The sequence below is a fragment of the Palaemon carinicauda genome, chromosome 30 (assembly GCF_036898095.1).
Source record: "Palaemon carinicauda isolate YSFRI2023 chromosome 30, ASM3689809v2, whole genome shotgun sequence".
Classification (NCBI taxonomy): Eukaryota; Metazoa; Arthropoda; class Malacostraca; order Decapoda; family Palaemonidae; genus Palaemon; species Palaemon carinicauda.
The window spans coordinates 54,988,403-55,002,128 of NC_090754.1; the positions used below are offsets into that span (position 1 = coordinate 54,988,403).

The following is a 13,726-nucleotide window of genomic DNA, read 5'->3' on the forward strand; positions in this document are numbered from 1 at the left end:
AAATTTTATCATTTGATGTAATGAGCCTATAGAAGACAGGTAAAAACAGTTCACTTATCAAAGAAATGCTGTAGGAAACTTTTAATACTAACTACATTGAGCCTTACAAGATAAATTGTAAGCAGAACAGTATTTCTTTATAGGGTACAGAGAGTATGGGCTATTCTTGTGTATTGTTCGATATAATATCTCGAAATGCTTTGTTTATTATTAACCCTTTTACCCCCACCATAAGGTTAAATTTCGAGCACATTTTGCTATATATTTTTTCTACATTGCTCTAACAGGCTTAATTTTTGTCCTAGAGAGGTCAGGTTGGTCTCATTCTTTTGAAAAATGCCTGAAGTTTCTCATAAAATTTTCAAAAATATGTAAAAACATGTAATTAACAGCGTTTTGCAAGAACGTACCGGTACGTTTTTTAGGGGTTGAAAGGGTTAATCTGTCTATGCTGACTACTACAGCCTGTAATTTTATTACAGATGGGATCCCAAAAAGCATGTGTGGCGTGTAGCTGAATTATTGAAGCCCCTTGTAGTCCAGCTTAAGTGGCAGAAAGGAGGAAAAACAGTATACGAGTCCATTAACTATGCTGGGTATGTTGGTATTCTCACGGCTGTAAAGCAGGTAAGTTAGGGTAAAATAGTTTTACAAAAATGAAAAATAATGTGTTTTTTCAAAGTACTGTACAGTATATGATTTTTTTATGCATTTTCTTTAATTTTTGTATGTTATCATGACATTGTATTTGGTTAAGCCAGGTCCCATTGTTGCCAACTAAATATATCTGGTTTTATACATCCAGTGTTCCTTCTTTTTCCTCTTCTTCCTTGTCTGCATCTTTTCCCCATTTTATGTGGGGTCGATGTTTCTGGCCAGCGTTCTCCCATCTACCTCTGTTAACCCTTTTACCCCCAGGCTATTTGGAACTTTCCAACCCTTAACCCCTCAGGGTTTTTTTTTTTCAAGCTCATTTTGCTATATACATTTTTTAAATTGCTCTAACAGCCCTAAATTTTGTCATAGAGAGGTCGGGTTGGTCTCCTTCTTTTGGAAAATGCCTGTAGTTTCTCAAAAAGTTATCAAAAATATGCAAAAAAAAAAAAAAATGTAAATAGCAGTTTTTTGCAAGGACGTACCGGTACGTCCATGAGGGTAAAGGGATGAATTTTGTGAAATGTACCAATACGTCCTTTGGGGGTAAAAGGGTTAATCCCTTTGATCGAAGGTCATCCTTGATACAGTCCATCCACCTTCGCTTTGGTCTCCCTCTCCTTCTCCTTCCTTGTACCTCCATTTCCGTCCGGCTCCTCACAATCTCCACTAGCCATATTGGTTTTGACTAATTTTTCATGGCCGGAAGCCTTTCCTGCCACTAACCCTCCCCATGTCTCTTATTGTTAACCCTTTTACCCTCAAAGGACGTACTGGTACGTTTCACAAAAGCTATGCCTTTAACCCCCATGGACGTACCGGTACGTCCTTGCAAAAAAATGCTATAAAATTTTTTCTTTTTCATATTTTTGATAATTTTTTGAGAAAATTCAGGCATTTTCCAAGAGAATGAGACCAACCTGATCTCTCTATGACATAAATTAAGGCTATTAGAGCAATTAAAAAAAAAATATACTGCAAAATGTGCTGGGAAAAAAAATAACCCCGGGGGTTAAGGGTTGGAAATTTCCAAATAGCCTGGGGGTAAAAGGGTTAAATCTGATAACATATTTTGAGTTCAAGCACAAATATTAGCTTTGTTACATAGCATTCAAAAGTAATCACACATTCACGTTTCAGGTTTCATGTTTAATTAGATTATTATAGAGCATTTGATTTTAAATATTTCAATTTCTATCGTAGGGAAAGTTCACCTTCAGCTTCGATGAACGTTTCAAGGCAAACGGTGGCTTTGTTGGTATACTAGAATGGATCCTCTTCAATGACCATAATCAAAAGTAAGTGATAATGTTTAATTCTATAAATGTGTTCATAGTTACACTGAGAACCCTCAAAGATATTTTATTTGTGATGGGTGTGAATAATGTAATTTGAAAAATATTTGGTCAGGACATATTGCTTAACCCTTTTACCCCCAAAGGACGTACTGGTACGTTTCACAAAAGCCATCCCTTTACCCCCATGGACGTATTGGTACGTCCTTGCAAAAAAATGCTATAAATTGTTTTTTTTTCATATTTTTGATAATTTTTTGAGAACATTCAGGCATTTTCCAAGAGAATGAGACCAACCTGACCTCTCTAAGACAAAAATTAAGGCTGTTAGAGCAATTTAAAAAAAAATATACTGCAAAATGTGCTGGGAAAAAAATAACCCCCTGGGGGTTAAGGGTTGGAAATTTCCAAATAGCCTGGGGGTAAAAGGGTTAATAGTACAGTTTATACCCAGAATATCATCTGATGGTGAGCTTCCATGTTTGATTTTAGGCTCTGTTGATTAATGTTTTTGTCTCCAACTATTGAAATACCATTTGAGAAAATTCTGATTAATCAAACTTTGTCCTGTGTTCATTGGTGGTATTTTGTTTGAGAGTGGTAGTATGTTTTCTCTCCCGTTAGTCGAGTAGTGTATGTTGCTACAAAAATAAGTTAACCAGGTTTTGTTTTACATACACAAACCTTAGTCTCTGTATAAGGCTAATTCTGCCACTGAGCCTCTTAAGTGCTCGATATACATTGCTTAAAGGTTAACTGAGAAGCGAGGTGTATGCAAATAACTTTTATGTTGACCGAGCATGAGTTTATATACAGCCCGTTCCAAGCAAGAACGGCACAGAAATTCAAACACATTGATTCATGAATATACAGGTTTAAACAGGTCATCAGTGCGAGGGCAGAGCGATAACGATAATATAAAAAAAACAAATGCCATCACAGGGTATGAGCCTGTGTGATACAAGGTCTTTGCACCTTCCCAAGCATTGCTCACTTTTTAACCATTTGTTATACCACCATTCCTGCTTCCTTTCTTTCACCATACTATCCATCCTGTTATACATGGGCACCGAGTAGCATCCCAGGCCCCAGTGTTGGGCCCTCTGACCCAAATTCATAAATCCAATACCCTCGTGTAGCCTTAAATGTTAATTTTACTAATTCTGGTTATGACTTTTATGTTAATCCTTTTACCCCCAAAGGACGTACTAGTACGTTTCACAAAACTCATCCCTTTACCCCCATGGACGTACCGGTACGTCCTTGCAAAACAGTGCTATTTACATTTTTTTTTGTATATTTTTGATAATTTTTTTGAGAAACTTCAGGCATTTTCCAAGAGAATGAGATCAACCTGAGCTCTCTATGACAAAAATTAAGGCTGTTAGAGCAATTTAAAAAAGATATACTGCAAAATGTGCTTGAAAAAAAAATAAAGCCCTGGGGGTTAAGGGTTGGAAAGTTCCAAATAGCCTGGGGGTAAAAGGGTTAATATAGTTATAAATATTAACATATCTGATGTGAGCCTTTTTCATTCTGATCCCCAGATGGGTTTCGTTTTTGACTCGAGAAGTTATGGAAAACGCAGAGAGTTACGACGAAGCCAAATCTTTGCTCTCAAAGACTCGACTTTTGGCCCCAGTGTACTTCATCCTTGGTGGAGCCAAACCTAAAGAGGTAAGGTATTTGTCTCACTATAAACCCAATACTTTTACTTTGACTTAATTTTATAATTTATAATTTATGGAGTGAAGAAAGCTCTGGGTGATAGGAGGATAGATGTGAGAGAGGCAAGAGAGCGTGGTAGAAATAGGAATGAATGGCGAGCGATTGTGATGCAGTTCCGGTAGGCCCTGCTGCTGCCTCCGATGCCTTAGATGACCGCGGAGGTAGCAGCAGTAGGGGATTCAGCATTATGAAGCTTCATCTGTGGTGGGTAATGTGGGAGGTTGGGCTGTGGCACCCTAGCAGTACCAGCAGAACTCGGTTGAGTCCCTTGTTAGGCTGGAGGAACGTAGAGAGTAGAGGTCCCCTTTTTTGTTTTGTTTCATTTGTTGATGTCGGCTACCCCCCAAAATTGGGGGAAGTGCCTTTGGTATATGTATGTATGTATAAAACATACAGAATCCCAGGCACACCAGTCTTGTTTAAGAAAAGAAAAATAAAATAAAAAAAGGCAGCTGACAGGAAGTTTTGCAATAGGCCCTTGTGTCTCCGCTAACTATTTGGCTTTTGTGTCGGGTGAACTTTTTAAAAGCTTATTGAGATCCTTGAGTTTTTTTTAATTTTTCTTCTAGGAATGACTTTGTTGTTCATTCCGCAGTCTATTCCATTATTTTTAGTTACTTTTTCCATGATTTTATTTATCTTTTTCATTATTTAACTAGCCTTTTTAATAATAACGTTTTGTTATATTAAAAAGATCCAAAGGTAGATGATTACATACTTTCAATTCAGGGGAAAATCTAGAGAAGACTAGGCTAGTTTATTAAAGTGGGGATGGTGATGATAATGCCACATCAGCCTCTAACTAGCCTGCATTCAAGCTTTGATATAATAAGCTTATTAAGATCTTGTCATCTTTAGTTTCTTTTGTTCAATCTAAGAAGGCAGTTGAGTCTGTATAAAGGCAGGGATCCTAGCCAAACTTGTACAAGTTTTGAACCGTAGCCTAATTCCTCAATTATAACCTAGTGCTTCCAGTCACCAATCAGAAAGGTTTTTAATGATGCACAAGGCATGACAGAGTTGATTGACTATCTTAGAGCCCCATACTTTAATCCAGTCCACTCTTTTTAGCCCACTCGATTCCAAGGTAGAAGACTCGGCTGGTAGCCTGGGTCCTAATAACCCTCCGATTGCTGAAGTAAGCGCTCTTGCGTATCACCTTTTAATGGCATATTCTGGGTCGATCTGTGACGGCCGGTGAAAAGGGTCCTTCTTTACACTTTTCTAATATAAATCTTCCAAATATACTAGAGAAAGATTACCTTTTAATGGCATATTTTATATAGATCCTAAAGTTTTGGCTGGTAGCTAAACGATTACTTCTTGTTTCAGATGATAACTTTAGAGTTAGTCGACTGGATCCTTGTATCCATCCACTCATTCAATGAGCTTATCTGGACCTACTAAGAATCTTTAATTAGGGCAATGTTTTCACAACTAATCATTTAGGTTTTTTGTCATTAGAGCCAGTTAATTTACCGAGACATTTCAATCTAAGTGAAACTATTCCACCATGATTGGTGCTGAAATTTTACTGTACGTACATACTGTATAGCTTGTGATATTGCATGTTATTAGAAAACAGTTTTATATCTATTTTGACATTTTTTGGAAATTTATCCAACCGTGCAATATTCTCTATAATTTTCGAATATAAAGTTCTCCTTGTTGATGCTGGGGAGTTGCCTCTAGACCTTTACCGAATGTCCTCTATTATTCGGTATTGGTTTAGATTGCAAAGACTCCCTAATTCTTCAGCCTTTCAGACTGCAAGCCTTGTAAGTCACTCGACATACTTTGAGTTGCACCCAAAATCTCCTCAACCTTTTGGGTTTCGGTTGAAACAATTATCAAGCAATCTGGATATAATTAGAATTAAGGTGCTTCCATTCAAGGTATCATCAACGCCTCCGTGGAAATTACCTGACGTATCTTTTTGTAATTACTTTATTGAAGTTAAGAAGAATATGACTGACTTAGAATCCAGGTCTCATTTTATGGAACATATTGCAGAACATAGGGGATCGACTTTTATATATACTGATGGCTCCAAATCTGATGCTGGCGTTGGATTTGGAGTACATAGTAATGATTTTAATTGTAGAGGTGCACTTCCTCTAACTTCTTAGTATGGCATACTAACCGCTATTGAGAAAATAGCGTTGGAGAAGGAGGGTAATTTTACAATTTTTAGTGATGCAAGGAGTGTTCTTCAAGCTTAGAAGTTTTTAATTCTAGTAACCCTCTAGTTTTAAAGATTTTAGAATGGCTTTTTATTATTGGATGGAGAGGTATAACAATTCGATTTTGTTGGGTTCCAGCACATGTAGGTGTGTCTGGGAATGAGAAGGTAGATTTACTGGCGAAGAATGCTGCATCCGAGTTGCTACCAAGGAGGTATCCCATTCCCTGTAATGATTTCCTACCTTACATCAAGAAATTGGTTTGTAATAAATGGCAACAGCACTGGGATAGTCTAGATGACAATAAAATGAGGGAAGTAACAAATATCATATCACCTTGGAGGTATAACATGATACCCCGAAAATGGGAGACGACTCTTTGTCGTCTCTGTATTGGTCACACACGGTTGACACAGAGTTTTTGCTGAAGGGCCAACATCAACCATATTGCGAGGACTGTTTAGTACCTTTAACAGCGAGGCATTTGTTGACCGAATGCCCTAATTTTATTAACTTAAGAAATAGATATCTGTTTGAGGCTCGAGGTGAGGATGGCAGGTTTATCCTTGCCAAGATTCTTGGACATGATGTGTCCTACTATGCGAGCGAAATTTTTAGATTTATTTCAGAAGCAGGTCTTCTGAAAACTATTTAACTCTTATAATGACTTCTTAACTTTTATGGCTTAAATTGAATTCTCTCTTATTTTTCATATATAATAAATGCTATCGGCGTCAATGACCTTAGATGTCAGGATGCCAGAAAACTTTCAATCAATCAATCATTCTTCATACAGCAGGAGTTGATTCCATTCCCAAAACAACAGGGATATTCAGACGACCACCAGTCCCCTGGTGGTCATCTGAACTAACTGCTCTGCACAGAGCCACAAGAAAGTCTATAACTCTATTGCGCATGCGCCGTACTGAGGAGAATTTAGTCATATACAAGAAATGTAGAGCACAGTTCCGTCATGCCATGAAAGAAGCTAGGCGCCAGTCTTGGATGTCATTTGTTTCCTCCATTAACAGTAGAACACCAACTTCATCTGTGTGGAGCAAAGTCAAAAAGATAGCAGGCAAATTCACCCCAAACCCACCACCAGTGTTAAAGGTAAATGACCAGTATATGACTGGAGCAACCAAAGTTAGCAATGCCCTGGCTGACCATTTTTCAAATGTATCATGCAAGTGTGAAGCAGCTCCTGGTCACCAGTGTAGGAGTATTGAAGAAAAGAAAGTTTTAAATTTTGCAACAAGAAAGCAAGAGTCATACAATTCTCCTTTTACTGAAAGAGAGTTTGATTCTGCTCTTGCTACGTGTAACGATATAGCCCCTGGACCCAATGGAATTCCATATGCAATGATTAAACACGTACATTTTAATACAAAGTTATTTATTTTAAGCATTTTTAATAGAATATGGCATGATCATAGTTATCCAAGTGTTTGGGAATTAGCCATTATTCTAGCCTTTTTAAAACCCGGTAAGGACAAGCTTTTAGCAGCAAATTATAGGCCAATTGCATTGACATCTTGTTTGTGCAAAATCATGGAGAAGATGGTCAATGTAAGACTGATGTGGTACCTTGAAAAGAAGGGTATTTTATCACCCATTCAATGTGGATTCAGAAAAATGCACTCAACAACAGGATGCCAGAAAACTTTCAATCAATCAAAATCCGAGTGTGCTGTACCCTAGGTGCAACCCATGTCGAATAAAGAGTCTTCGTTCGATAACCAAAAACCCATCAACTGGGGTTTTACCCAGTGAGGAGTCTGTGGGGTTACCTTAAAAGAACGATACCAGGTCGCCCCCATGTGTCGGCACTGTTGACCAGCACGGGGAAGGTCAAGAGGAGGACCTCAAGTATTTCCTTCCCTTCTGGGATTGGAAAGCAATTGAGGTTACTCTCAATCTAGACTCTCCTCCATCCTAAGACCCAGGGCTCGTAACGTCAGTGGCGTGGCTACGTCCCTGGCGTTCAAGAAACTATTCTGTGGTGCAGATACTTTTAAGTGGGCATGTGGAAGCGTCAATCGACCTTCACGGCCCACTACCTGCAAAGACATAACCCACAAGAACATGGAGACCTTTTCCATTGGTCCTGTGGTGGTCGCACAACAAATGGTCTAAACACCTCAGGCTCCTTGATGGACAAGTAGCAGAGGGTAGAGGGCTGAGGCTACCCGGGTTAGTCTGGGGTGAATGAGTAAGAATGCCTGGCTCCTTTCTTCCTTTCACCTTCTCCCCTCTGGGGAAAACAGCTCCGCAAGCCTCAGCATAGCTGACCTCACCTAGCTGCAGGTAAGACCCATTTCCCTTGTGCCTCCTAAGTATAGAAGAAGACTTTGTTACGTCCCCAATACCTTTTAGAGGAAGGGTAATGGGTAACTCTTTAAGAACAATAGGTTCTGTACTCGAGTTCCTATGCTAAAGAGAAGCCATACTGTTAGTTCCACTCACACACAAGATTCTGCAGTCCGCTATCAGTGCATTACCTCATATCGGCCCTTGATTTTAGCGAGGGTAGAGTCCCATCTACTATCGATCACAGATTGAAATAGAGAGGACCCCGGGTCATGACTAAGGCCAGTTGGTAAGGACTTCCTCCCTCCTAAGAGTTAAGTCACCCTATAAATAGCGGAGGGTTTGCATCTACGTCGGAACAAATAAATTTGTAAGTAATTTGTATTTTTCCTAGTATACAAACCTGGAGCTATTTATACAAATTGGCCCGCCACCCTGTCCCCCGAGAAGTCCTGCCATAAAGCAAAGTAGTTACTCACCCAAGAGGTGTGAGCAAGCGGGGTAGCCAGTCTACCCCACCCCCCACCCGCTAACTAGCGGATGGGGTAGTTATCCCTCACTAAAATTATCATGGCTCGTCTTTCAGTTGCGCTTAAAGTATACCCTATACATAGCTCCTGGTTTGTATACTAGGAAAAATACAAATTACTTACAAATTTATTTTTATGCCGTCTGGTTACTTTATTTGTTATTACACGAATCGGCTAAGTTTTATTTTTAAACATAAAACTTACCCGCTGGTTATATAAGAATGGCTAAAGTCCCTGGACGCCCGTCAGAAATTCGAAAACTCGCGGCAATCGCAGATATGCCAGGTGTATACTAGCACAGGCCAAACTATTCCAACCAATTCAGACCTTTTCTGCCGCCATTGCTGGCTGGAACATTGGAATTCACTCACAACTTACTTTGATTTGGACGTTTTCTTTGGTGATGTACACTGTCTTTTGGTTTTGGGCTTTTGCTTTATTGATTTCTCTTTCATATTATCTTGAAATCTTTGTTGTTTTGGGTTTATTTAGGTAGTTGACCCTTGTTTATGTTTTGATCTCTCTCATAACTCTTCAATATGGCCGACCCCTCCCCTGTATATAGGAAGTGTATTAAAGGATGTTATACTCGTCTTCCTAAAGCTTCTATTGATCCTCATACGATTTGTGTAAAATGTACGGGTAAAACTTGTACTTTTGGGGATCGGTGGGAAGAATGTTTTTCTTTGACCAAAAGTGAGTGGTTAGCTTATGAGCGCTATACTCAGAGACTAGAGAGAGACAGGATTAGACGCAGTTCTTCTCGTTCTGTAGATTTACCTGTATCCAATGTCATTGATCCTAATCCTTCCCCCGTAGTGGTAGATCAGGAACCGAAGGAACCTACGATGAAGGATATGTTGCCCGCGATTCAAGCTCTTGGCATAAGAGTTGAATCGTTAGCAGCGGACAAGAACCAAATTATGTCCGAAATTAATTTGCTTAAAAGTTGTCGCAGTGTTGTGGAGGGTGCGTCTGCGTGATCCTGTCGTTCGCCTAGCCTAAGACCTCTTTCAAGCTCCCGAACCCATGGGAGAAGTAACGGCGAAAGGGAACGAGAGGCGTCATCACTCGCGCAGACGTCCCCTCGAGCGTTCCTGCTGTCGTATCACAGGTCGCTCACCCTCACCATAGGAAAGGTGAGGTTAGTGCATTATCGCCATCTTCGGATGAAGTCACGCATGACGAGGTCTGGCGTCAAGCCTCTAGACCTCTTGAGAGAAAAACACACGCAACAACCTGGTTGTAGCCATTGGGATACACCTGAGCGTTTTCAGTCCCTTGGCGAATGTTCACCTGCGAAACGCTCTGACAGGGGTTCTGAAATAGATAAAGGTTTGGTGCAGTCAGATTCGGAGCTGATCCCTGGTTCCGGTGTTACAGTTCATGCACCGCCGCTTCCATCAGACTGGTGTTTGTCTCCCGAAAGCGGGGAGCGATTTGGAAGTGATGAGGAAGGCGAATCTGCATTGGAGGAGGCTGCACGCGTGTCGCCTAAGGGTGATCCCAAATGGTCTATGCTGTTGGGCATGAAACAGCAACTCTCGTCGCTTATGCAATCTTATCGGCTTGCTGTTAGCAGTGCGGTTGGGCGTCAGTTTTCTGTTTTAGACCCGTTGTCACACAGGCGGCCTGTTGTCTCCGGTACTGACGAGTTGTCGCACAGGCGATCTCCCAGCCGCAGTGTTCAACAGCAGGTTGAGGTGGATGCGTCTCGTCAGGGACCTACTTCAAAGTATTAGTAGACCGTTCATACCGCCGAACGTCAGTCTTCCAAACGTGACGACGTTCGCCAAACAACGGAACAGGCCGCTAAGCGGCAGGACGGAAGCGGACGCGATACGGAGCGTCAGTGTCAGCAGCAGGCAGACGTTACGCGTCGGTCAACCCGTGACACCGCGGAGCGTCAGCGTCGACGCTACGCGTCAGACAACCCATGACATCGCACGTCAGTGTGCTCATAACGGCACACGTCAGTCAACCCATGACACCGCGGAGCGTCAGCGTCAGTCATCCCATGACGCCGCGCGTCAGTCTGCCCACGACGACAGACGTCAGTCGACCCTTGTCGCCTCGCGACAGTTGGATACTATTCCACAAACTGAACGTGACAACAAACACAAGGCTAGTGAACGTCATGCAGATGAGAATATTGAACAGCGTAAGTGCGCCCACTTCAGCGCTGACGCGCCTACACAAGAACGTCGCCTCTCTCAACAAGGCACTGCTGCAACGGCTGATTTTTCGGAAGAGGAGCAGGATGAGGTTTTCTCCCCGGATGAACCATTGGATGATATCTCGGAGGGAGAAGAGGATAAACCGCCTCAACATTCGGTGGACCTCAGGAAGTTAATGCTGTTCTTTACGGAGCTATTCCAAGACCATTTTACTCTTGTAGCCCCACGTTCTCCGCCTTCAGAATTTACCCTTGGTAAAGCAGCAAGAGCATCTATGTTCACGAAGATGGTACTCTCCCGCTCCTCTAAGAGGGCGTTAAGGTTAATGGGAGTGTGGATGAATTCGAAGAAGCCCTTGGCAAGACGCGTTTCGCTTTTCCTCCTGCCAGACTAGCCTCCAAGTCTAGTGTTTGGTATGAGACAGGAGAAGTCTTAGGCTTGGGAGTTCCTGCCTCTGCCCAGGGAGATTTCTTGAGCGAGGAAGACTAAAGTGTGGTGGTCTATGTTTGAGTTCGACCATCTCTTGAAAGGCATGTTCAGGGCTTTCGAAGTGTTTAACTTTCTGGACTGGTCTCTGGAAGCCTTGCGGAGGAAAGTGTCGGAAATGAAGGGCACTGACACTAGTAACCTCATTCAACTAATGTCATGCATGGACAAGGCAGTTAGGGACGGTTCAAACGAATTGGCTGCCCTATTCACAGCCGGAGTTGTGAAGAAGAGGGCAACTAAGTGTTCTTTCCTCTCCGTGGGGGTCACTCCTTTTCAGAGATCGTAGTTACTTTTTGCGCCGCTGTCTTCTGCGCTATTCCCGCAAGAGTTGGTAAGGGAAGTTGCCGCTACGTTGCCCCAGAAGGCTACCCATGATCTGGTTGCAAAGACAGCTAGGAAGGTGCTGCCTACTTCTTTCCCTTCCCGTAGACCAGGGGTGGCCAACCTTTTGTTTACCATGCACCAATTTTTTTCACTTCTAATTCAGATGCGCCACACAAACTTTAACCCCCTTTCAATCCCTCAACTATGGTGATTTGGACATATTTGGCTTTAATACATATAATATGATATCTATATATATATATATATATATATATATATATATATATATATATATATATATATATATATATATATATATATATATATATATATATATACATATATATATATATATATATATATATATATATATATATATATATATATATATATATATATATATATACATATATATATATATATATATATATATATATATATATATATATATATATATATATATATATATATATATATATAAATGTGTGTGTGTGCACGGACAGATGTAGCAGCTGTAAAGGAAATGATTTAACATGGATACAAAGTAAAGTGTACCTACTTTATTGACACTGAATTTGCATTGATAATATTCATTAGTTATTCCTGAAAGTACTAATAAAAATATATGAACATAATTAGCAGTTTTAAAGAAAAGTAATTTCACATGCAGGAAAAATAAACATAACTATGTTTAATGAGACTTTTGACTCTGCCTTACTTTCACTAAATCTTTAATACTAGCAGGTAAATTAGTAACTGAGAGCAACAGACAGTACTTCAGATTTGAATCGGATAGTCGCGACCTCACTTCTTGAACATTTTCATGGATGAAAATATTTGCTCACATCTTTATGTTGTTACAAAGCTACAGGCATAACTTTGGGTAAATTTTCTAAATTCTGGAAAATGTTCACTTGTTTATAATCGCCCAAAATGAGCATTTCAGATGCACTTGGGAGTGAGGAAAATTCATTAAATTTACTCTTCAGCACTGAATTTGCTTTTAGACCAATAAGCTCCATCTGTATATTACTAGGCATATTCAGAATGTTATGTTCAGTAAGTGAAAATGGATTTATAAATGCAACCATGCAATCTTCTTCAGCAAAATCACTAAAACGACTATCAAAGGCCTCTCGTAGTAATATGATTTTTTCAATGTATTCTGTAACGTTGGTATATGATTAAGGTATTATATATGTCTAAAATCTAACACATATATAGAAATGGTGTATTTTGAATAATTAAAGAAAAAAATGCAGGACATAGCTGAAGGTCCCCTTAAATTATTTTTGTATTTTTTTCTAATAATCAGTAGTATTTTTCGTATTATTTTTTTATGAGCGGGCTTGGTTTTTTAATTATCTCTGGGGTATAGTGCGCCACTTGTAATCGTGCAATGCGCCACTGTTGGCGCATGCGCCATAGGTTGGCCACCCCTGCCGTAGACCAAAGGAAGTTGCTTCATTTTCACAATCCTCTCAGCCCTTCTGTGGTAAACCTGCCGGAAGGGGTAACTTCAGGCCCGACGGGAAGAAGTCCAAGAAAAGAGGAGCTAAATCCAGTCGAGGCAGTGTCTGACTGCCCTCTTCCTTTAGACAGCAGTAGGGGCGAGGCCGAGTTACTTCTGGCAGGCCTGGGAGAGAAGAGGAGCGGACCCTTGGTCCGTTCTTGTTTTAAAGGAAAGATACAAAATCCCATTCTTCTCAAAACCTCCGTTAGCCACAGATCCTATGGATCTCGCGCCCAAATACAGAGAAGGACCCAAGAGGCAAGCCATGCGGCTTCAAATGTCTCTCTTCCTGGAGAAAAAAGCGATAGAGTGAGTGCGGGACTTAAAATCGCCAGGGTTTTACAACCGGTTGTTCTTAGTCCCCAAGAGTTCGGGGGAATGGAGACCAGTTCTGGATGTAAGTGCCCTCAACAGCTACATCCAGAATTCGAAGTTCACCATGGAAACTCAGAAAACTGTGCTGGCAGCAGTAAGGGAAGGCGACTGGATGGTATCATTGGACCTCCAGGACGCTTACTTTCAT

The 13,726-nt window shown here is 40.6% G+C and overlaps 1 protein-coding gene across 1 annotated transcript in view; it reads left to right on the plus strand.

Moving 5' to 3' along the window:
* Positions 1-13,726, plus strand: part of LOC137623128 (acid ceramidase-like) — a 70,489-nt gene that overhangs the window by 36,813 nt on the left and 19,950 nt on the right. Inside the window, exons 6-8 of the mRNA XM_068353804.1 lie at positions 483-627; positions 1,858-1,952; positions 3,497-3,626. Coding sequence (XP_068209905.1) covers positions 483-627; positions 1,858-1,952; positions 3,497-3,626 — 370 coding nt within the window. The remainder of the gene's footprint in view (positions 1-482; positions 628-1,857; positions 1,953-3,496; positions 3,627-13,726) is intronic.